Raw genomic sequence first — 23,966 nt, forward strand, 5'->3', positions numbered from 1 at the left:
ATTGGCACATCCTTTGCTGTGATTCTGAACTGATGTTGAGTCCGCAGAAAAAGTAGACGACCTCGCCAGGGAAAAACATCTCAAGCCAAGAAGGAAGAAGTACCAAAATGAATGGCTGACATTGGGCAAAATTCTCCACCACGATCACGAATCGTGATGAGGCTGAGAACCGGCCATCCGGCCGAAATTGAGATTTGCGCCGGACGCTGCACTGACCACTGTGCTCTGCTCCTCGTTGACGGTGGGATCGGGTTTTGCGCCAGCAGGAGGATGCTAATGGCTAAAGTGAATCTTAATGACCCATTTGCATCCACTTAGTGGGCCGTGCACCGTATTCTCCAGCCCTGCGTGATTCTCCGATCCTCTGGACCGGGAATCACACATGTGCAGGATTTACAACAGGCCTGGCCGAACGTGAGCCTGACGTGGTGGACCTCACAGTGGGTCTAGGGAGTCTGAAGGGGATGCCCCCAAAGACCATCCAAGAGCCACACTCCACCCCCACCCCCACAGAGATCCCTTAAAACGGGAGACTTCCCCGCAGGAACCCCCTAGCTAGGGAGACAACCCTCCTCCGGATCCTCTTAATAGAGGGACCCCGCCCCACAGACTCCCTTACTCCCCCCTCCAGGGACCCTTTAACTATGGAGACCCCCGAGGGAACCCCTAGCTGAAGTCACTATCCCCAGACACCCCCCCTAATTAAAGGGACCCCCTAAAAGAATTCAGCACAGATATCCCCTAATTAGAGAGACACCCCCCCCCTCCAGGTCCCCTAGCTAAAGGAACCTCCCACAGAGACCCCACCCCCTGGGAATCCCAATAAAGGAACCCCCCCCCCCACAGAGACCCCTTAACTAGGGAGGCCCCCACAGGGATCCCCTGAAAAAAGACCCCTGGCTGGACGTTAGAGCTGTCTAGATAGAGGCAGTGAAAATATTACAGCTGTAACACTGACCTGGAAGCCTCACCTGTCCATTCCTGAAGAGAGAACAGCTGTGACTTGTGCTTAAATTCCTCGGATCCACTTGCTGAAACCCATTCATTCATTTCTGGTAGTGGGCTGAGATCAACAGCTTCCACAAAGCAGCTGTAAGCCTTGCTTCATTCATCTTCTTCAGGGATGAGTAAGTCTAAGTGCTGAAACCACAATGTTTACAAACATCAACCACATCTAAAGGGAATCTAGAATCCGTGCAGTGCAGAAGGAGGCCATTCAGCCCACCAAGTCTGCACTGACCCTCTGAAAGAGCACTCCACCCAGGCCCACTCCCCCACCCTGTCCCAATAACCCCTTAACTTAACCTACACACCTTTGGACACCAGAGGGCAATTTATTGTGACCTATGACCTAACCTGCACATTTTTGGACTGTGGGAGGAAACTGGAGCACCCGGAGGAAACCCAGGCAGAAATAAGAACATAAGAACGAGGAGCAGGAGTACGCCATCTGGCCCCTCGAGCCTGCTCCACCATTCAATGAGATCATGGCTGATCTTTTGTGGACTCAGCCCCACTTTCCGGCCCGAACACCATAACCCTTAATCCCTTTATTCTTCAAAAAACTATCTATCTTTATCTTAAAACCATTTAATGAAGGAGCCTCTACTGCTTCACTGGGCAAGGAATTCCATAGATTCACAACCCTTTGGGTGAAGAAGTTCCTCCTAAACTCAGTCCTAAATCTACTTCCCCTTATTTTGAGGCTATGCCCCCTAGTTCTGCTTTCACCCGCCAGTGGAAACAACCTGCCCGCATCTATCCTATCTATTCCCTTCATAATCTTATATGTTTCTATAAGATCCCCCCTCATCCTTCCAAATTCCAACGAGTACAGTCCCAGTCTACTCAACCTCTCCTCGTAATCCAACCCCTTCAACTCTGGGTTTAACCTAGTGAATCTCCTCTGCACACCCTCCAGTGCCAGTACGTCCTTTCTCAAGTAAGGAGACCAAAACTGAACACAATACTCCAGGTGTGGCCTCACTAACACCTTATACAATTGCAGCAGAACCTCTCTAGCCTGAAACTCCATCCCTCTAGCAATGAAGGACAAAATTCCATTCGCCTTCTTAATCACATGTTGCACCTGTAAACCAACTTTTTGCGATTCATGCACTAGCACACCCAGGTCTCTCTGCACAGCAGCATGTTTTAATATTTTATCATTTAAATAATAATCCCTTTTGCTGTTATTCCTACCAAAATGGATAACCTCACATTTGTCAACATTGCCAGACCCTAGCCCATTCACTTAGCCTATCCAAATCCCTCTGAAGACTTCCAGTATCCTCTGCACTTTTTGCTTTACCACTTATCTTAGTGTCGTCTGCAAACTTGGACACATTGCCCTTGGTCCCCAACTCCAAATCATCTATGTAAATTGTGAACAGTTGTGGGCCCAACACTGATCCCTGAGGGACACCACTAGCTACTGATTGCCACAGAGAAACACCCATTAATCCCCATTCTTTGCTTTCTATTAATTAACCAATCCTCTATCCATGCTACTACTTTCCCCTTAATGCCATGCATCTTTATCTTATGCAGCAACCTTTTGTGTGGCACCTTGTCAAAGGCTTTATGGAAATCCAGATATACCACATCCATTGGCTCCCCATTATCTACCGCACTGTTAATGTCCTCAATAAATTCCACCAAATTAGTGAGGCACGATCTGCCCTTTATGAACCCATGCTGCGTCTGCCCAATGGGACAATTTCCATCCAGATGCCTCGCTATTTCTTCCTTGATGATAGATTCCAGCATCTTCCCTGCTACCGAAGTTAAGCTCACTGGCCTATAATTACCCGCTTTCTGCCTACCACCTTTTTTAAACAGTGGTGTCACGTTTGCTAATTTCCAATCCGCCGGGACCACCCCAGAGTCTAGTGAATTTTGGTAAATTATCACTAGTGCATTTGCAATTTCCCTAGCCATCTCTTTTAGCACTCTGGGATGCATCAGGGCCAGGAGACTTGTCTACCTTTAGCCCCATTAGCTTGCCCATCACTACCTCCTTGATGATAACAATCCTCTCAACGTCCTCACCTGTCATAGCCTCATTTCCATCAGTCACTGGCATGTTATTTGTGTCTTTCACTGTGAAGACCGACCCAAAAAACTTGTTCAGTTCCTCAGCCATTTCCTCATCTCCCATTATTAAATCTCCCTTCTCATCCTCTAAAGGACCAATATTTACCTTAGCCACTCTTTTTTGTTTTATATATTTGTAGAAACTTTTACTATCTGTTTTTATATTCTGAGCAAGTTTACTCTCATAATCTATCTTACTCTTCTTTATAGCGTTTTTAGTAGCTTTCTGTTGCCCCCTAAAGATTTCCCAGTCCTCTAGTCTCCCACTGATCTTTGCTACTTAGTATGTTTTTTCCTTCAATTTGATACTCTCCCTTATTTCCTTCGATATCCACGGTTGATTTTCCCTCTTTTTACCGTCCTTCCTCTTTGTTGGTATAAACCTTTGCTGAGCACTGTGAAAAATCACTTGGAAGGTTCTCCACTGTTCCTCAACTGTTTCACCATAAAGTCTTTGCTCCCAGTCTACCTTAGCTAGTTCTTCTCTCATCTCATTGTAATCTCCTTTGTTTAAGCACAAAACACTAGTGCTTGATTTTAACTTCTCACCCTCCATCTGTATTTTAAATTCCACCATATTGTGATCGCTCCTTCCGAGAGGATCCCTAACTATGAGATCCTGAATCAATCCTGTCTCATTACACAGGACCAGATCTAGGACCGCTTGTTCCGTCGTAGGTTCCATTACATACTGTTCTAGGAAACTATCGCGGATACATTCTATAAACTCCTCCTCAAGGCTGCCTTGACCGACCTGGTTAAACCAATCGACATGTAGATTAAAATCCCCCATGATAACTGTTGTACCATTTCTACATGCATCAGTTATTTCTTTGTTTATTGCCTGCCCCACCATAATGTTACTATTTGGTGGCCTATAGACTACTCCTATCAGTGACTTTTTCGCCTTACTATTCCTGATTTCCACCCAAATGGATTCAACCTTATCCTCCATAGCACCGATGTCATCCCTTACTGTTGCCCGGATGTCATCCTTAAATAACAGAGCTACACCACCTCCCTTACCATCCATTCTGTCCTTCCGAATAGTTTGATACCCTCGGATATTTAACTCCCAGTCGTGACCATCCTTTAACCATGTTTCAGTCATGGCCAATAAATCATAGTCATTCACGATGATTTGCACCATCAACTCATTTACCTTATTCCGAATACTACGAGCATTCAGGTAAAGTACACTGGGAGAAAGTGCAAACTCCACACAGTCACCCGAAGCCGGAATTGAACCCACTGCTGTGAGGCAACAATGCTAACCATTATGCCACCGTGCTGCCCATGAGTTAAGTGCATTCCAATCATGCCCATTCACACTTGAGCGACATTGAAGTGCTGAGCTGGAAACTGAATGCACTTAACTGTCTTTGATGTGGTTCATGTTTGTAAATATTGCGGTTCTCCTTCCAGATAACATAGAACATTACAGCGCAGTACAGGCCCTTCGGCCCTCGATGTTGCGCCGACCTGTGAAACCACTCTAAAGCCCATCTACACTATTCCCTTATCATCCAGATGTCTATCCAATGACCATTTAAATGCCCTTAGTGTTGGCGAGTCCACTACTGTTGCAGGCAGGGCATTCCACGCCCTTACTACTCTCTGAATAAAGAACCTACCTCTGACATCTGTCTTATATCTATCTCCCATCAATTTAAAGCTATGTCCCCTCGTGCTAGACATCACCATCCGAGGAAAAAGGCTCTCACTGTCCACCCTATCCAATCCTCTGATCATCTTGTATGCCTCAATTAAGTCACCTCTTAACCTTCTTCTCTAACGAAAACAGCCTCAAGTCCCTCAGCCTTTCCTCATAAGATCTTCCCTCCATACCAGGCAACATTCTGGTAAATCTACTCTGCACCCTTTCCAATGCTTCCACATCCTTCCTATACTGTGGCGACCAGAATTGCATGCAATACTCCAAATGCGGCCGCACCAGAGTTTTGTACAGCTGCAACCTGACCTCATGGCTCCGAAACTCAATCCCTCTACCAATAAAAGCTAACACACCGTACGCCTTCTTAACAACCCTCTCAACCCGAGTGGCAACTTTCAGGGATCTATGTACATGGACACCGAGATCTCTCTGCTCATCCACACTGCCAAGAATCTTACCATTAGCCCAGTACTCTGTCTTCCTGTTATTCTTTCCAGAATGAATCACCTCACACTTTTCTGCATTAAACTCCATTTGCCACCTCTCAGCCCAGCGCTGCAGCTTATCTATGTCCCTCTGTAACTTGTAACATCCTTCCGCACTGTCCACATCTCCACCGACTTTAGTGTCATCTGCAAATTTACTCACCCATCCTTCTACGCACTCCTCCAGGTCATTTATAAAAATGACAAACAGCAGTGGCCCCAAAACAGATCCTTGTGGCACACTACTAGTAACTGGACTCCAGTCTGAACACTTCCCATCAACCACCACCCTTTGTCTTCTTCCAGCTAGCCAATTTCTGATCCAAACTGCTAAATCTCCCTGAATCCCATGCTTCCGTATTTTCTTCAGTAGCCTACCGTGGGGAACCTTATCAAACGCTTTACTGAAATCCATATACACCACATCAACTGCTTTGCCCTCATCCACCTGTTTGGTCACCTTCCCAAAGAACTCAATAAGGTTTGTGAGGCACGACCTACCCTTCACAAAACCGTGTTGACTATCTCTAATCAAATTATTCCTTTCCAGATGATTATACACCCTATCTCTTATAAACCTTTCCAAGATTTTGCCCACAACAGAAGTAAGGCTCACTGGTCTATAGTTACCGGGGTTGTCTCTACTCCCCTTCTTGAACAAGGGGACAACATTTGCTATCCTCCAGTCTTCTGGCACTATTCCTGTAGACAAAGATGACTTACAGATCAAAGCCAAAGGCTCAGCAATCTCCTCCCTAGCTTCCCAGAGAATCCTAGGATAAATCCCATCCGGCCCAGGGGACTTATCTATTTTCACACTTTCCAGAATTGCTAACACCTCCTCCTTATGAACCTCAAGCCCTTCTAGTGTAGTAGCCTGAATCTCAGTATTCTCCTCGACAACATTGTCTTTTTCCTGTGTGAATACTGACGAAAAATATTCATTTAGCACTTCTCCTATCTCCTTGGACTCCAAGCACAACTTCCCACTGCTGTCCTTGACTGGCCCTACTCTTACCCTAGTCATTCTTTTATTCCTGACGTATCTATAGACAGCTTTAGGGTTATCCTTGATCCTACCTGCCAAAGACTTCTCATGTCCCCTCCTGGCTCTTCTTAGCTCGCTCTTCAGGTCCTGCCTAGCTAACTTGTAACTCTCGAGCTCCCTAACTGAACCTTCATGTGTAATCTTTACATAAGCCTCCTTCTTCCTCTTGACAAGTGTTTCGACTGCCTTAGTGAATCACGGTTCCCTTGCTCGACCACTTCCTCCCTGCCTGACAGGTACATACTTATCAAGTACACGCAGTAGCTGTTCCTTGAACAAGTTCCACATTTCCATTGTGCCTATCCCCTGCAGTTTTCATCTCCATCCGTTGCATCCTAAGTCTTGCCTCATCGCATCATAATTGCCTTTCCCCCAGATATAACTCTTGCCCTGCGGTGTATACCTATCCCTTTCCATCACTAAAGTAAACGTAATCGAATTGTGGTCACTATCACCAAAGTGCTCACCTACCTCCAAATCTAACACCTGTCCTGGTTCATTACCCAGTACCAAATCCAATATGGCCTCGCCTCTCATTGGCCTATCTACATACTGTGTCAGGAAACCCTCCTGCACACATTGGACAAAAACGGACCCATCTAAAGTACTCGAACTATAGCGTTTCCAGTCAATATTTGGAAAGTTAAAGTCCCCCATAACAACTACCTTGTTCCTTTCGCTCCTATTCAGAATCATCTTTGCAATCCTTTCCTCTACATCTCTGGAACTTTTCGGAGGCCTATAGAAAACCCCTAACAGGGTGACCTCTCCTTTCCTGTTTCTAACCTCAGCCCATACTACCTCAGTCGACGAGTCCTCATCAAACGTCCTTTCTGCCACCGTAATACTGTCCTTGACTAACAATGCCACCCCTCCCCCTCTTTTACCACCTTCCCTGAGCTTACTGAAATATCTAAACCCCAGCACCTGCAACAACCATTCCTGTCCCTGCTCTATCCATGTCTCTGAAATGGCCACAACATCGAAGTCCCCGGTACCAACCCATGCCGCAAGTTCACCCACCTTATTCCGGATGCGCCTGGCATTGAAGAAGACACACTTTAAACCACCTTCCTGCCTGCCGGTACACTCCTGCAACTGTGAAACCTTACTCATGACCTCACTACTCTCAACCTCAGCATGGTAGCATTGTGGATAGCACAATTGCTTCACAGCTCCATGGTCCCAGGTTCGATTCCGGCTTGGATCACTGTCTGTGCGGAGTCTGCACATCCTCCCCGTGTGTGCGTGGGTTTCCTCCGGGTGCTCCGGTTTCCTCCCACAGTCCAAAGATGTGCAGGTTAGGTGGATTGGCCATGCTAAATTGCCCTTAGTGTCCAAAATTGCCCATAGTGTTGGGTGGGGTTGCTGGGTTGTGGGGATAGGGTGGAGGTGTGGACCTTGGGTAAGTTGCTCTTTCCAAAAGCCGGTGCAGACTTGATGGGCCGAATGGCCTCCTTCTGCACTGTAAATTCTATGAAACCTCCTGTATACTGGAGCTACAATTCAGGTTCCCAAGCCCCTGCTGAACTAGTTTAAACCCTCCCGAAGAGCATTAGCAAATTTCCCCCCCCAGGATATTGGTACCCCTCTGGTCCAGGTGTAGACCATCCCGTTTGCAGAGGTCCCACTGACCCCAGAATGAGCCCCAATTATCCAGAAATCTGAAACCCTCCCTCGTGCACCATCCCTGTAGCCACGTGTTCAACTCCTCTCTTTCCCTATTCCTCGTCTCGCTATCACGTGGCACGGGTAATAACCCAGAGATAATAACTCTGTTTGTCCTAGATCTAAGATTCCTCCCTAGCTCCCTGAATTCCTGCCTTACATCCCTATCCCTTTTCCTACCTATGTCGTTGGTACCTATGTGGACCACGACTTGGGGCTGCTCCCCCTCCCCCTTAAGGATCCCGAAAACACGATCCGAGACATCACGCACCCTGGCACCTGGGAGGCAACACACCAACCGCGAGTCTCGCTCGTTCCCACAGAATCTCCTATCCTATCTATCCCCCTAACTATGGAGTCTCCAATGACTAATGCTCTACTCCTCTCCCCCCTTCCCTTCTGAGCAACAGGGACAGACTCTGTGCCAGAGACCTGCACCCCATGGCTTACCCCTGGTAAGTCGTCGTCCCCAACAGTATCCAAAGCGGTATACTTGTTACTCAGGGGAACGACCACAGGGGATCCCTGTACTGACTGCTTCCTCCCAGCCCCTCTCCCCGTCACCCATCTATCTTTATTCTTCGGAGTAACTACATCCCTGAAGCTTCTATCTATGACCACCTCTGCCTCCTGAATGATCCGAAGTTGCTCCAGCTCCAGTTCCCTAACGCGGTTTCTGAGGAGCTGGAGATGGGTGCACTTCCCACAGATGAAATCAGCAGGGACACTGTCGGCGTCCCTCACCTCAAACCTTCTGCAGGAGGATCATTGCACTACCTTCCCTGCCATCCCCTCTAGATAAAAAGAACGAAAGAGCTTACCTGTTATTCACTCCCCTTCTCAGCAAGCACTCACTCAGCAACCTCAGCGCCCTGCACGATAACACCTGAAGGAAAATAAAAGAAAAACTACTTACTAGTCACCAGCCAATCCCTTACCTGCAGGCTGTGATGTCACGGTTCAACTTCTACCTGCCCTCGAGCCTTCCTCTTGATCTTTATAGTGGTTGTTTTTTTTTTGGTTAGAGAAGGGGGTAGGGAGGGAAACGCTGAAGAAGTGTTTCGGGTTTAAGTGTCACTTGACAACAGCTCCTCCACAAACCACCTTCAAGTTAGGGTGACCACAATGGAGGTATGCAAATTTCCCTTGCAACAAACAATCAGCAGCTCCGCTCTACTGCCCTCTGCTGGATTGTATTACAATTGTAATATTTTTCACTACCTCTGAATGGATTGCTCTCTAGCTTCCAGACAAGGGGTCCTTTTTCGGGGTGGGGGGGTCCCTCTATTTAGGGGGTCATTGTGGGTATTTTGTTTTAGTTAAGGCATCCCTCTGGGGGGTACCTTTACTTAGGGGGTCCCTGTGGGGGGTCTCCCTATTAATCGGGTCTCTGTGGGAGGTTTGCTTATTAAGGGGGTCCCTGTGGTGGGGTCCCTGGGGGGGTCTCCCTATTTAGGGCGTCCGGGGGGGGGGGGGGGGGGGGGGGGTGTCAGGTCATGGCGAGGGATACTGAATTGCTCAGTGATTAGTGCAAATCACCTGCAATTCGTCTCTGGCAGGATACCCTCTCGCTCATTGACTGGAAATCATCTCAGTGCATCGAAAACCCTTATCCTTTTATTTATTTATTTACTCCCTTTCCATCACCCTTTCCCCTCTGTGCTGTGTGTGTGTGTGTGTGTGTGTGTGTTCAGAGAGTGGGCCAGTTAGAAAGATTGGGAAAGGGACAGTAGATAGTGAGTAACATTTTCTGTTTAATTATAATACTGTACATAGTAAACAGTTACTTGTGTTTAAAATTGCAAACTTGCTGACTAGTTATTTGACACAACCAAGGACCTCGGGTATTGTAAAGTCTAATTTCACCTGTGTTGGACTCTGGGTTAAGTGAGACTGGAATTGACCGCATTCCAGCCCAGGATGTTGTCGGCTCATTGGCTCAATGGATTTCACTCTCATCTCTGAGTCAGAAGACCATGGGCGGGATTCTCCCGCAATTGGTGAGGCGGCCCGTACCGGCGGCAAGAGCGCCGTACGTCCGGGGGCTAGGCTGGCGCTAGAGGGGTTGGCGCCGTGCCAAGCGGCGCCGAAGGGCCGGCGGGAGGACTGCTGCGTGTTCTGGTTGTCTCCTTGCACCGGAAGCCACATCTTGTCATTAGAAGCCTTGAAGTAAATGCAGAATATGGTCGCTTTGAGATTGCGGCAAACCATACATAGCCTGGCCTTGATTGTTTCTGGCTGTTAACTTGGGTGGAAACCAATTCTAGTGTATGTTGGTGCTGACTTTTATCTTTGCACCTGTACTTCCTGATTCTAAATAATTTGCCATGTTTTTACCAAAGGTCTCGGGATTGCAACTATGAGCGTTGCTCTTGTAATCAGAATCTTGGTGACGTTTCTCATGGTACACTTCTCTACATTTAACATGAAGGAAAAAGCTTTTATTGCTTTGGCCTGGATCCCGAAAGCCACAGTTCAGGTCAGTGTGTAAGTTTTATTTGTCAATGTTTTCAGTCTGTAAAACCAAATGGAGATTTCACCCTTTCCAATATTGATAGACTTGGGGAGGCATTGCTCCCACTCTTTTGTCCACAACTTCTCATTTGTTGCTTTTCCGTTTTGTTGTTTTGTAACACAGTCAAGGACCACTAGAGTATTCAGTCTCTATTCTGTACCTCTGAACCTGATATTAACATGTGTTTAATGGACAATTTCTTAATGAATAATAATTACTGAAGGCTGTCAATGCATTTTCACCTGGAAATTAAGGGTGAAATACCTATAGACTCTGTTTGCTCCAAAGGTTTACATTTATCACAACTGAGTTTAAACAGTTTCTTGTGGGAGCATTATTTATGAATGGGCAGTGCCAGGGCAGCATGTGGCGCAGTAGATAGCACTGGGACTGTGGCGCTGAGGACCCGGGTTCGAATCCCGGCCCTGGGTCACTGCCATGTGGAGTTTGCACATTCTCCCCATGCCTGCGTGGGTTTCACCCCCACAACCCAAAGATGTGCAGGTTAGGTGGATTGGCCACGCTAAATTGCCCCTTAATAGGAAAATAAAAATAATTGAGTACTCTAAATTTAGGGGGGGAAAATGAATGGGCAGTGACTGTCACAACTCTCCGTTAGCACGGTGATTTACAAACAATGCTTCAGTGATCAATGCTGAACTTGGAGAGTTGTGTAAACAATGCCCCTGGCTGGAAATGCCCAGATAGAAACACTAACCAGTAGATGGTGTGTCACAACCTGTGTACGTTGGTGAAGTTCACCGCGGAGTCATGGATTGGCCACATGCCCCACTTGAGAGATTATATTACTCTGTGGGTGTGGTTTATCATCCCAGCAAAAAGCTGGACTGGAGCAGCAACTAATGTCAACTTTAAAAAATAAGTCCATGTGGAGTTTGCGCATTCTCCCCGTGTTTGTGTGGGTTTCGCCCCCACAACCCAAAGATGTGCAGGGTAGGTGGATTAGCCACGTTAAATTGCCCCTTAATTGGAAAAAATGAATTGGGTACTCTAAATTTATTTTCAAAAACTTTAAAACAGAAATATTAATGCTTAAACCTGAATGGGTAGAGAGCACGAGTACAAGGCATTGTTGCTGAGTATCTTTATTCAATTGGAAAATTATGATCCTTTCCAGTTTGGGCTGGTATTAAAATAAATAAAAGCCTTGCTTGTTGCTCAGTTACATGGAAATGTTGAGTATCCAGATTAAGCTGTGTCATATGTTGCGTCATCGTCTTTATAGTATTTTGCGATGTATTGCATTCCTGGCTTGTGTCACTGTCTGTGTGGAGTCTGCACGTTCTCCCCGTGTCTGTGTGGGTTTCCTCCGGGTGCTCCGGTTTCCTCCCACAAGTCCCGAAAGACATTCTTGTTGGGTGAATTGGACGTTCTGAATTCTCCCTCTGTGTACCCGAACAGGCACCGGAATGTGGCGACTAGGGGATTTTCACTGTAACTTCATTGAAGTGTTAATGTAAGCCTACTTGTGACACTAATAAAGATTATTATGAAAGGAGCTTAGTGTATCACATAAACCATTGTTTTTCCATTCTGAAATAGGCTGCCATTGGATCTGTAGCTTTGGATATGGCACGAATCCGAAATAACAAGACCGCGGCGGATTATGGTTTGATTGTTCTCACTGTGGCCTTTCTGGGAATCCTGATCACAGCTCCAATCGGAGCTCTTATTATCGGCTTGCTCGGGCCAAAACTACTAGATAAATCGAAACAGCAGGAACTGGACTGCAGTGAAGGTCAGTTTTAAAACTTATTGCAATATTAATATGCCCCAAAACACTTTTCTTCTATTTCATATGTGTACTAGAATAAACATTCAAATTCATATATACTCCTTGAACGGATTCCGTGCGATGTAGGAGAGATGGTGGTGCAGTGGTATTGTCGTTGGACTCGGGGAGTGGGGGGGGGGGATTAATGTCTTCACATTGAGGATACCACCCAGCGTGTTGTGTGGTGCACTGCACACAAATAACAGGACAAATCCGGCCAAATATCGCCCCATTAAACTGCACTCGATCGTCAGTAATGTCATGGAAGGGTCATCAACAGTGCTATGAAGCGGCATTTACTCAACAATAACCTACTCACAGATGCTCAATTTGGGTTCCCCCAGGGTCACTCAGCTCCTGGCTTCAATACAGTCTTGGTTTAAACATGGACAATAGAGCTGAGCTCCAGAGGTGAGGTGAGAGTGACTGCCCTCCACATCAAGGCAGCATTTGATTAAGCGTGGCATCAAGGAGCCCGAGCTAAACTGGAATCAGTGGGAATCGGTTGAGGGGGGGGAGGGCTTTCTGCTGGTTGGAGTCATACCTGGCACAAAGGAAGATGGTTGTATTGGTTGAAGGTCAATGATCGAAGTTCCAGGACATCACTGCAGGAGTTCCTCAGAGTAGTGTCCTCGGCCCAACCATCTTCAGCTGCTTCATCAATGACCTCCTTCCAACACAAGGTCAGAACTGGGGATGTTTGCGGGTGACTGCACAATGTTCAGCAACATTCGCAACTCCTCAGATACTGAACAGTCCATGTCCAAATGCAGCAAGACCTGGACAATATCCAGGCGTGGGTTGACATTCAATGGCATGACCATCGCTGAATCCCCCTCAATCAACATCCGGGGAGGTTATCATTAATCAGAAACAAGGCACAAGTCAGGAGTGTGATGGAATACTCTCCACTTGCCTGGATGAGGCAGCTCCAACAACACTCAAGGAGCTCGACACCATCCAGGACAAAGCAGCCCCGCTTGATTAGCACCCCTTCCACAAGCATTCACTCCCTCCACCACTAACGCACAGTGCCAGCCGTGTGCACCATCTACAACATGCACTGTTGGAACTCACCAATGTTCGTTAGGCAGCACCTTTGAAACCCATGACCACCACTATCTAGAAGGACAAGAGCAGCTGATACATAGGACAACCACCTGGAGGTTGCCCTCCACGTCGCTCACCACCCTGACTTGGAAATATATCCCCGTTCCTTCACTGTCGCAACATCCTGAAACTTCTAACAGCACAGTGGGTGCACCTACACCTCAGGGACTGCAGCGGTTCAAGAAGGCAGCTCACTACCACCTTCTGAAGGACAACTAGGGAGGGGCAATAAATACTGGCCTAATCAGTGACGCCCCATCCCTAAAGTAATTTTAAAAAGGATATGAATGATGAACAGTTGAATAATTTATAGAAATTAATAAGGATGTGCAGTGTGAGAACCTTGGTAAATATTGGTTCAATATCATCCATTTATACCATTTAGAAAAATAATTATGTTGAAAAAATGTGCTTCAGTGATGTTTTAGGGAGCATTCGGGGCCTGCTCCAAATGTTCTCAATATTGATGCTTTTTTACGATTATGAGGGCAAATACCAGAACAGATCCCCTTTGACCCTGTTCTTGCAGCTGGGCCTGGGAGTGGCAGTGCGTGAGGAGGGACTGTTTTTATACTTTGAAGATCGGGGTGTCCTTTCTGGAAGGCTGGCAGAGTGATGCATTGCACCCGCCTCCAGGATCTCTTTTAACTGTATCTGAAAAGATTTGGCAGGAACAGCTGTCAATGGGGCCAGTGGGCTGCAGACCATGTCTCGGTCTGAGTTTACACTCCGTTACAAAGTGAGAAACTCCATTGGGATTTCTTCCAGGACAGGTGTGTCCTGCACAAGAAGGACGGTTTGCATCTAAACTGGAGAGGCACTGATATCCTGGCTGGGAGGTTTGCTAGTGTCACACAGGAGGGTTTAAACTAGTGTGGCAGGTGGGGTAGGAACTGGAGCAATAGGTCAGATGGTGAAATAACTGAGGGGGGACTAGAGAATAGGGCCAGTAAGACTCCGAGGAGGAGCAGGCAGGGAGAGGTTGCTGAAAACAGCGGGACTGGTGGCCTGAAGTGCATTTCTTTCAATGCGAGAAATGTAACAGGTAAGGCAGATGAACTTAGAGCTTGGATTAGTACTTGGAACTATGATCTTGTTGCCATTACAGAGACCTGGTTGAGGGAAGGACAGAACTGGCAGCTAAACGTTCCAGGATTTAGATGTTTCAGGCAGGATAGCGGGGGATGTAAAAGGGGTGGCGGAGTTGCGCTACTGGTTAAGGAGAATATCACAGCTGTACTGCGGGAGGACACCTCAGAGGGCTCATTCAGCGAGGAAATATGGGTAGAGCTCAGGAATAGGAAAGGTGCAGTCACAATGTTTGGGATTTACTACAGACCTCCTATAGATTCTGAGTAACAGGGGCCGAAGTATTGATTCTTGTGGTACCACACTGGTCATCTGAGAATGACCCTTTTATTTCTCCTCTATGTTTTCTGTAAGTTTACCAATTCTCACTCCATGGCAGTGTTACCCCTAATTTTACTTGCTGTAATTTTATTTGCTAACCGCCTGTGTGGGACTTTATCAAAAGCCTTCTGAAAATCCAAATACATCACATCCACTGGTTTCCCCCTTATCTATTCTATTAGTTACATCCTCAAGAAACTCCGCTGGTGTTGGTAGCTCTGACCAACTCAGTATTTAGTAAGGATCAGTATTGATTCAGGATGCCATTCCATCAGTGAGTTTTAAATGTGGAACTGAACTAGGTAACGTACAGCCCCATTAACAGATCCACTGGTGTCAGCTGGGTTTCTGCTGCTTTTCCGAATTACAACATCAGGTCACGATGATCATAGAATCCTTACACTGCAGAGGTGACCATTTGGCCCATCGAGTCTGCACCCTCTGAAACTGCACGCACATCGGCCCAATCCCCCACCCTGTCCCATAACCCCACCTAATCTTTGGACAATTAGCCTGACCAATCCACCTAACCTGTACATCTTTGGACTGTGGGAGGAAACGGGAGCAGACACAAGGAGAAAGTACAAACTCCATACAGTCACCCGAGGCCGGAATTGAACCCGAGTTCCTGGGGCTGTGAGGCAGCAGTGCTAACCACTGTGCTGCCATAATGAAATTGTATTGAGACAATTTCCTCAGTATTTCCTATTGTGTATTGTGTAGGAAAGCGATTAAACAGTTTTGCTTTGTTGATACAATATACTTTCTTAAAAACCTCCCAAGACTGGGTAGATCCTGGAATAACTTGACAATTGGAAGTATTTTCTTTTGAAAGATAGATGTGGGAAATCAGTCTAACAGAATAATTGCATTTGTTTACATACATACGGGTAAAATTAGGATTGATCTAAAGTACTTTGATTCTCAAATACAGAATCCCTCCCCTTCCATCATTTTTTAAAAAAATATATTTTATTCGAGTTTTTTGGCCAAACATAACAATACGTAGTGTTTCTTTTACACAACAATAAAGCAATATAAATAGCCGTGGCCAGTTTTAAACAAATGAATTAATAATATATATAAACAAAAACAAAAGAAAAACAAAACTAAATGGCAACTGCCTTGTCCAAAATAAATACTCTCCAAAATTACAATCCAACAGTCCAATATACAATTACATATACCAAATACCTATACATGTACAATAACATCCCTGAGAGTCCGTCCGATTCCTCCCCCCACCCTCCCCCCTGGGTTGCTGCTGTTATCTACTTCTTTTCCATTCCCTCTATCTTTCTGTGAGGTAGTCGACGAACGGTTGCCACCGCCTGGTGAACCCCTGAGCCGAACCCCTTAACACGAACTTAATCCGTTCTAACTTTATGAACCCTGCCATATCGTTTATCCAGGTCTCCACACCCGGGGGCTTAGCTTCCTTCCACATTAACAATATCCTGCGCGGGCTACAAGGGACGCAAAGGCCAACACGTCAGCCTCTCTCGCCTCCTGCACTCCCGGCTCTTCTGCAACCCCAAATATAGCCAACCCCCAGCTTGGTTCGACCCGGACCCCCACCACCTTCGAAAGCACCTTTGCCACCCCCACCCAGAACCCCTGTAGTACCGGGCATGACCAGAACATGTGGGTGTGATTCGCTGGGCCTCTCGAGCATCTCGCATACCTATCCTCTACCCCCAAAAATTTACTAAGCCGTGCTCCAGTCATATGCGCCCTGTGTAGCACCTTAAATTGTATCAGGCTTACCCTGGCACACGAGGACGATGAGTTTACCCTACGTAGGGCATCCGCCCACAGCCCCTCCTCAATCTCCTCCCCCAGTTCTTCTTCCCATTTCCCTTTCAGCTCATCTACCATGATCTCCCCCTCGTCCCTCATCTCCCTGTATATGTCCGCTACCTTACCGTCCCCCACCCATGTCTCTGAGATCACTCTATCCTGCACTTCCTGCGTCGGGAGCTGCGGGAATTCCCTCACCTGTTGCCTCACAAAAGCCCTCAATTGCATATACCGAAATGCATTCCCTTGGGGCAACCCATATTTCTCCGTCAGCGCTCCCAAACTCGCAAACGTCCCATCTACAAATAGATCTCTTAATTGTACTACCCCAGCTCTTTGCCATGCTCCAAATCCCCCATCCATTCTCCCCGGAACGAACCTATGATTGTTTCTTATCGGGGACCGCACCGAAGCTCCCGTCCCTCCCCTATGCCGTCTCCACTGCCCCCAAATTCTCAATGTAGCCACCACCACCGGGCTTGTGGTGTATTTCTTTGGTGAGAACGGCAACGGCGCCGTCACCATTGCTTGCAGGCTAGTCCCCTTGCAGGACGCCCTCTCCATTCTCTTCCACGCCGCTCCCTCCCCTTCTCCCATCCACTTACACACCATTGAAACATTGGCGGCCCAGTAGTACTCACTTAGGCTCGGTAGTGCCAGCCCCCCCCTGTCCCTACTACACTGCAAGAATCCCCGCCTCACTCTCGGGGTCTTCCCAGCCCACACAAAACTCATAATGCTCTTCTCAATTCTTTTGAAAAAAGCCTTCGTGATCACCACCGGGAGGCACTGGAACACAAAAAGGAATCTCGGGAGGACCACCATTTTAACCGCCTGCACCCTACCTGCCAATGACAAGGACACCATGTCCCATCTCTTGAAATCCTCCTCCATCTGTTCCACCAACCGTGTTAAATTAAGCCTATGTAATGTACCCCAATTCTTGGCTATCTGGATCCCCAGGTACCGGAAGTCCCTTGTTACCTTCCTCAACGGTAAATCCTCTATCTCTCTGCTCTGCTCCCCCGGGTGCACCACAAATAACTCACTTTTCCCCATGTTCAGTTTATACCCTGAAAAATCCCCAAACTCCCCAAGTATCCGCATTATCTCTGGCATCCCCTCCGCCGGGTCCGCCACATATAGCAACAAATCGTCCGCATATAGAGATACCCGGTGTTCTTCTCCCCCCCCCTAAGTACTCCCCTCCACTTCCTGGAACCCCTCAGTGCCATGGCCAGGTGTTCAATCGCCAGTGCAAACAATAACGGGGACAGAGGACATCCCTGCCTCGTCCCTCTATGGAGCCGAAAATAGTCAGACCCCCGTCCATTCGTGACCACGCTCGCCATCGGGGCCCTATACAGCAACTGTACCCACCTGATATACCCATCTCCAAAGCCAAATCTCCTCAACACCTCCCACAAATAATCCCACTCCACTCTATCAAATGCTTTCTCGGCATCCATCGCCACCACTATCTCCGCTTCCCCCTCTGGTGGGGGCATCATCATTACCCCTAGCAGCCTCCGTATATTTGTATTTAGCTGTCTCCCCTTCACAAACCCAGTTTGGTCCTCATGGACCACCCCCGGGACACAATCCTCTATCCTCATTGCCATTACCTTGGCCAGAATCTTAGCGTCCACGTTCAGGAGGGAAATGGGCCTGTACGACCCGCATTGCAGCGGGTCTTTTTCCTTCTTTAGGAGGAGCGATATCGTTGCCTCTGACATAGTCGGGGGCAGCTGCCCCCTTTCCCTCGCCTCATTAAAGGTTCTCATCAGTAGCGGGGCCAGCAAGTCCAAATATTTCTTATAGCATTCAACTGGGAATCCGTCTGGTCCCGGGGCCTTCCCCGCCTGCATGCTTCCAATCCCTTTCACTACTTCCTCGGTCTCAATCTGTGCTCCCAGCCCCACTCTCTCCTGTTCCTCCACCTTAGGAAATTCCAGTTGATCCAGAAAGCACATCATTCTCTCCTTCCCGTCCGGGGGCTGCGCTTCATATAATCTTTCATAAAATGCCTTGAACACTCCATTCACTCTCTCCGCTCCCCGCTCCATCTCCCCCTCCTCATCTCTCACCCCCCCTATCTCCCTCGCTGCTCCCCTTTTCCTCAGTTGGTGGGCCAACAACCTACTCGCCTTCTCCCCATATTCGTACTGTACACCCTGTGCCTTCCTCCATTGTGCCTCTGCATTACCCGTAGTCAACAAGTCAAACTCTATATGTAGCCTTTGCCTTTCCCTGTATAGTCCCTCCTCCGGTGCCTTCGCGTATTGTCTGTCCACCCTCAGCAGTTCTTTCAACAACCGCTTCCTTTCCCTACCCTCCTGCTTTCCTTTATGTGCCCTAATAGATATCAGCTCCCCTCTAACCACTGCCTTCAGTGCCTCCCAGACCACTCCCACCTGTACCTCCCCATTATCATTAATTTCCAAGTACCTTTCAATACACCCCCTCACCCTTAAACACCCCCCCCTCATCTGCCAATAATCCCATGTCCATTCTCCAGGGTGGAAGCTGTTGTTTTTCTTCCCCTATCTCCAGGTCCACCCAGTGTGGAGCATGATCCGAGATGGCTATAGCCGTGTACTCCGTCCCCGTCACCTTTGGGATCAGTGCCCTTCCCAAAACAAAAAAATCTATTCGTGAAAATACTTTATGTACATAGGAGAAAAACGAAAACTCCTTACTCCTAGGTCTACTAAATCTCCAGGGATCTACTCCTCCCATCTGTACCATAAAATCCTTAAGCACCCTAGCTGCAGCCGGCCTCCTTCCGGTCCTGGACCTCGATCTGTCCAGCCCTGGGTCCAGCACCGTATTAAAGTCTCCACCCATTACCAACTTTCCCGCCTCTAGGTCCGGGATGCGTCCTAACATACGCCTCATAAAATTGGCATCATCCCAGTTCGGGGCATACACGTTCACCAATACCACCGCCTCCCCTTGCAGTTTGCCACTCACCATCACGTATCTGCCCCCACTATCCGCCACTATAGTCTTTGCCTCAAACATTACCCACTTCCCCACTAGTATGGCCACCCCCTTGTTTTTGGCATCCAGCCCCGAATGAAACACCTGCCCCACCCATCCTTTGCGAAGTCTAACCTGGTCTGTCAGCTTCAGATGCGTCTCCTGAAGCATAACCACATCTGCCTTAAGTTTCTTTAGGTGTGCGAGTACCCGTGCCCTCTTAATCGGTCCGTTCAGCCCTCTCACATTCCACGTGATCAACCGGGTTGGGGGGCTCTTTACCCCCCCCACCCCTTGACAACTAGCCATTTCCTTTTTCAATCCAGCTCCTCACCCGGTTCCCACGTAGCTGTATCCCCCCCCAGGCGGCGCCCCCCCCCCCCGCCCCGACCCCCCCCTCCCATACCAGCTCCCCCTTCTCCCCAGCAGCAGCAACCCAGTTAACCCCCCCCCCCCCGCTAGATCCCAAACTAGCGTAATTGCACCCCCCATGTTGCTCCCAGAAGTCAGCAAACTCTGGCCGACCTCGGCTTCCCCCCGTGACCTCGGCTCACACTGTGCGAGGCCCCCTCCTTCCTGCTTTCCTGTTCCCGCCATGATTACCATAGCGCGGGAACAAAGCCCGCGCTTCCCCTTTTGGCCCCGCCCCCAATGGCCGGCGCCCACAGCTCCTCATCCTCCCTCACCCCCTCCCCCACGACATGGGGAAGAGAGAGAAGTTACAGGGTTGCAGGTTTAACAATCTGGGAAGTCTTCTCTTCCCCCTTTTCCCCCCTTCATCCCACAAAGTCACCCCCCCAAACCCCCCCTTTTGTCCCAAACGTTCTTTTTCTTCTGGCCCGCTCACTCCAGCTTCTCCTCGACAATAAATGTCCACGCTTCGTCTGCCGTTTCGAAATAGTGGTGTTTCCCTAGATGTGTGACCCACAGTCTCGCCGGCTGCAACATTCCGAATTTGACCTTCCTTTTGTGCAGCACCGCCTTGGCCCGATTAAAGCTTACCCTCCTTCTCGCCACCTCCGCACTCCAATCTTGATACACGCGGATCACCGCATTCTCCCACCTACTGCTCCGAGTTTTCTTGGCCCATCTGAGGACCATCTCCCTGTCCTTGTATCGGAGAAATCTCACAACTATTGCTTGAGGAGTTTCTCCAGCCCTCTGTCTTCGCGCCATAACTCGATAGGCTCCCTCCACCTCCAGCGGACCCGTCGGGGCCTCCGATCCAATTAACGAATGCCGCATCGTGCTCACATATGCCCCGACGTCCGCCCCCTCTGCACCTTTGGGAAGACCAAGAATCCTTAAGTTCTTCCTCCTCGCATTGTTCTCCAGCACCTCCAGCCTTTCCACACATCTTTTGTGTTGTGCCTCGTGGATCTCCGTTTTCACCACCAGGCCCTGTATGTCGTCCTCATTCTCAGCAGCCTTTGCCTTCACGACCCGAAGCTCCTGTTCCTGGGTCTTTTGCTCCTCCTTTAGCCCCTCAATTGCTTGTAATATCGGGGCCAACAGCTCCTTCTTCATCTCCTTTTTGAGTTTATCCAAGCAACGCCGCAGGAACTCTTGTTGGTCAGGGCCCCATATTAAACTGCCTTCTTCCGACGCCATCTTTCTTTGTGCCTGCCTTCCTGGCCGCTGCTCTAGAGGATCCACCGCAATCCGGCTACTTTTCTCTCTTTTTTCCATCCGTGTCCAGGGGGGATTCCCTTCTGGATTACTGCACAGTGTAATTTGCCGTTAAAATTGCCGATGGGGCTCCTATTAAGAGCCCAAAAGTCCGTTCCACCGGGAGCTGCCGAAACGTGCGACTTAGCTGGTCATCGCCGCACCCGGAAGTCCCTTCCATCATTTTTAAATGACGTTTAGTTCTCACAGAAGTATAAACAAGGTTAAAGATCAGGGATTAACTTGTCTGGTCTTTGTTGGCTATTTTCATATATTCATACCATTGATGCATGTGTTTTGCCCTACAGACAAAGAAAGCCGGTCCATAACATGCAACCACGATCAGGGAGTGGAAAATGACATCGAAGTCTGACATGTTTTATGGATCCATATTACATTTTAGGAACTATCTCTGCAATTAATTTCAACAGATGTTTGATTCTTGAATATTACTGTGGCTAGCAGAGGAAATGGCTTCTAAAATGTCTTTTTAACGGTTGTACATTATCTAGATTTATTTTTTAAAAGAAACTACCTAGATTTACATAAATATCTATATGTTTGGAATTGTTATTTGTGCTGAAATCAACATGAGCATTTTAAACATTTGCTTGACATTATGAAAGTATTTATGCAACAATCTATAGACTGATGTTATTCTGGTTGTATCTAAGATTTTGGAAAGACCCTAGACATTTAACTGTACTGTACTGTATGCTGGAAGCTCTGAGTCCATGCTCATAGCTTGTATCTGTTTGTGAAAATTCCAGCTGAATAATTGTGTCACAGCAAAGTAGAATCCTGATATTTTTATTTTGTGTAATACTGCTGATAATATTCTACTTTTCCAATATTGCTGCTCTTCTCTGCAGGGTATCTATTGAGTCTTGTGCAAATGTTATTGTTGACAGGGATTGGGGCAGCACGGTGGCACAATGGTTAGCACTGTAGTCTCACGCGCCGAGGTCCCAGGTTCGATCCCGGCCCTGGGTCACTGTCCGTGGGGAGTTTGCACATTCTCCCCGTGTCTGCGTGGGTTTCACCCCCACAACCCACAGATGTGCAGGGTAGGTGGATTGGCCATGTTAAATTGCCCCTTAATTGGAAAAAATTAATTGGGTACTCTAAATTTATTTTTTAAAATATAATTGTTGACAGGGATTGAGAGTCTGACACTGTGAGTAATTAAATCGCCAGGAAATTAATTTTGTTGGTCAGTGTAATTTACATTATGTGCATCATAAACAAAAAAATACCCGGTATTAAACTGAATCCGCTCAAAAGCCGCAAGAGTGAGAAATGAAAGTTGTCATACTGCAAGATTAGGAGGAAAGCATGTTTCTCTAACACCATCGGAACTTCATACTGTACAGTATCTGAGCTGGGAATACTTGTATAAAATAAATAGCCTTGTTGCTGTGTATAATGTGGGTCACCACACCAATTAGGGAGTCACCAGTTCTGATCACTGAATTGTGGGAAGGATATTTTATCCAGAGAGAGGTGAGAATGTGAAATTACCTACCACAAGGAGTTGGCAAGGCAAATCGCAGAGATACGTTTAAGGGGAAACTCGATAAACACGTGAGGGAGAAAGGAGTCAAAGATTATGCTGATGAGTGGGAGGAGGTTCATGTGGAGCGTGGACAAGTTGAACCTAATGGTCTGATTGTGTGCTGTACATTCTGTGTGATATATAATGCAATGGTGAGCAATAAAGATGATTCTGGCTATTAACTGATTAGGAAATGTTAAGTAAGCAAAGCTTGTTTTCTTTGGGAATAGAAACTTCTGCGGTGACCAAATTATTTGTTGAAGTTGATGGTGACATTGCTAAAACTGCTTGGGCTGAAGTGAAGGGTTCAAGGCTCAGAGACGGCAGTTAGAAATAAGAAGGGAAGCCAAGTAGAATGTTGTCACCCAAACGATGCTGAACATGTCGAATGAATTATCAAGCAAGAATATTAAATTTCAGTATAAAATGGACTCTTTTTTTTTTAGATGCTGGTGAAATGTTCCTGTTCCTGAATATTATGTGCTTGGTGCTAGTTTACAAGTCAATCTAACATGAATGCATATTAATTTGTGCTTTACATATAGATATATTTATAATATATACATTTTTAAGGTAAAAAAATTCCACACAATGCAACTTTTTTAAATCCGTGTTTATTTTGACAACACCAATAAAATATCAAAGTAAAAACTATCAAACTCTTCTCATCTGGAGCACTCCCGAAGTTGGTCCATGTGATTTATTTTTGAAAATCTCACTCCTCTTCCGGAGTTTCATGCTGAATTCTTTAAGCCAGATTTTATGCTGATTTTGCGGAAGAAATATATGCGCAATGGGAGAAGTGTCCACATTGCCTGTCTAATGACAGAGGCGCAAATTACAAAAGCTTTGTGTGTTTGGGCCCAATTATTTCTTGCACTATATCTATGGGGCAGGCATGAACACCACCTTGGAGGGATTGAGAGAGTGAGCTCCCTTTAAGTTAGGCAGTTGGTGATTTAATTGAGGTATTTACAATAATAAAGGCATTTGATAGGTTTGCTGTAGAGAAACTATTTCATCTTGGGTAGGGGTGCCAGTCAAGAATGAATAATCTCAAAATTATGCTAGCTTATTTAGCAGTGAAATCAGGAATATTGGTATTTTTATTTATTCTTTCATAAGACGTGGGCAGGACTGACCAGGCCAGCATTTGTTG

General features: G+C 47.2%; 1 protein-coding gene across 8 annotated transcripts in view; it reads left to right on the forward strand.

Moving 5' to 3' along the window:
• The window catches only part of LOC140408248 (sodium/hydrogen exchanger 9B2-like), a 261,503-nt gene extending 238,514 nt beyond the window's left edge, over positions 1 to 22,989 (forward strand). For all 8 annotated transcript variants that reach the window (XM_072495199.1, XM_072495192.1, XM_072495196.1 and 5 more), the window contains 3 exons: positions 10,315 to 10,451; positions 12,051 to 12,246; positions 21,561 to 22,989. In XM_072495199.1, the coding sequence (XP_072351300.1) occupies positions 10,315 to 10,451; positions 12,051 to 12,246; positions 21,561 to 21,625 (398 nt within the window). In that variant the 3' untranslated portion in view covers positions 21,626 to 22,989. The remainder of the gene's footprint in view (positions 1 to 10,314; positions 10,452 to 12,050; positions 12,247 to 21,560) is intronic.
• The last annotated feature ends 977 nt before the right edge of the window (positions 22,990 to 23,966 follow it).

This window comes from Scyliorhinus torazame, chromosome 3 (assembly GCF_047496885.1).
Source record: "Scyliorhinus torazame isolate Kashiwa2021f chromosome 3, sScyTor2.1, whole genome shotgun sequence".
NCBI lineage: Eukaryota > Metazoa > Chordata > Chondrichthyes > Carcharhiniformes > Scyliorhinidae > Scyliorhinus > Scyliorhinus torazame.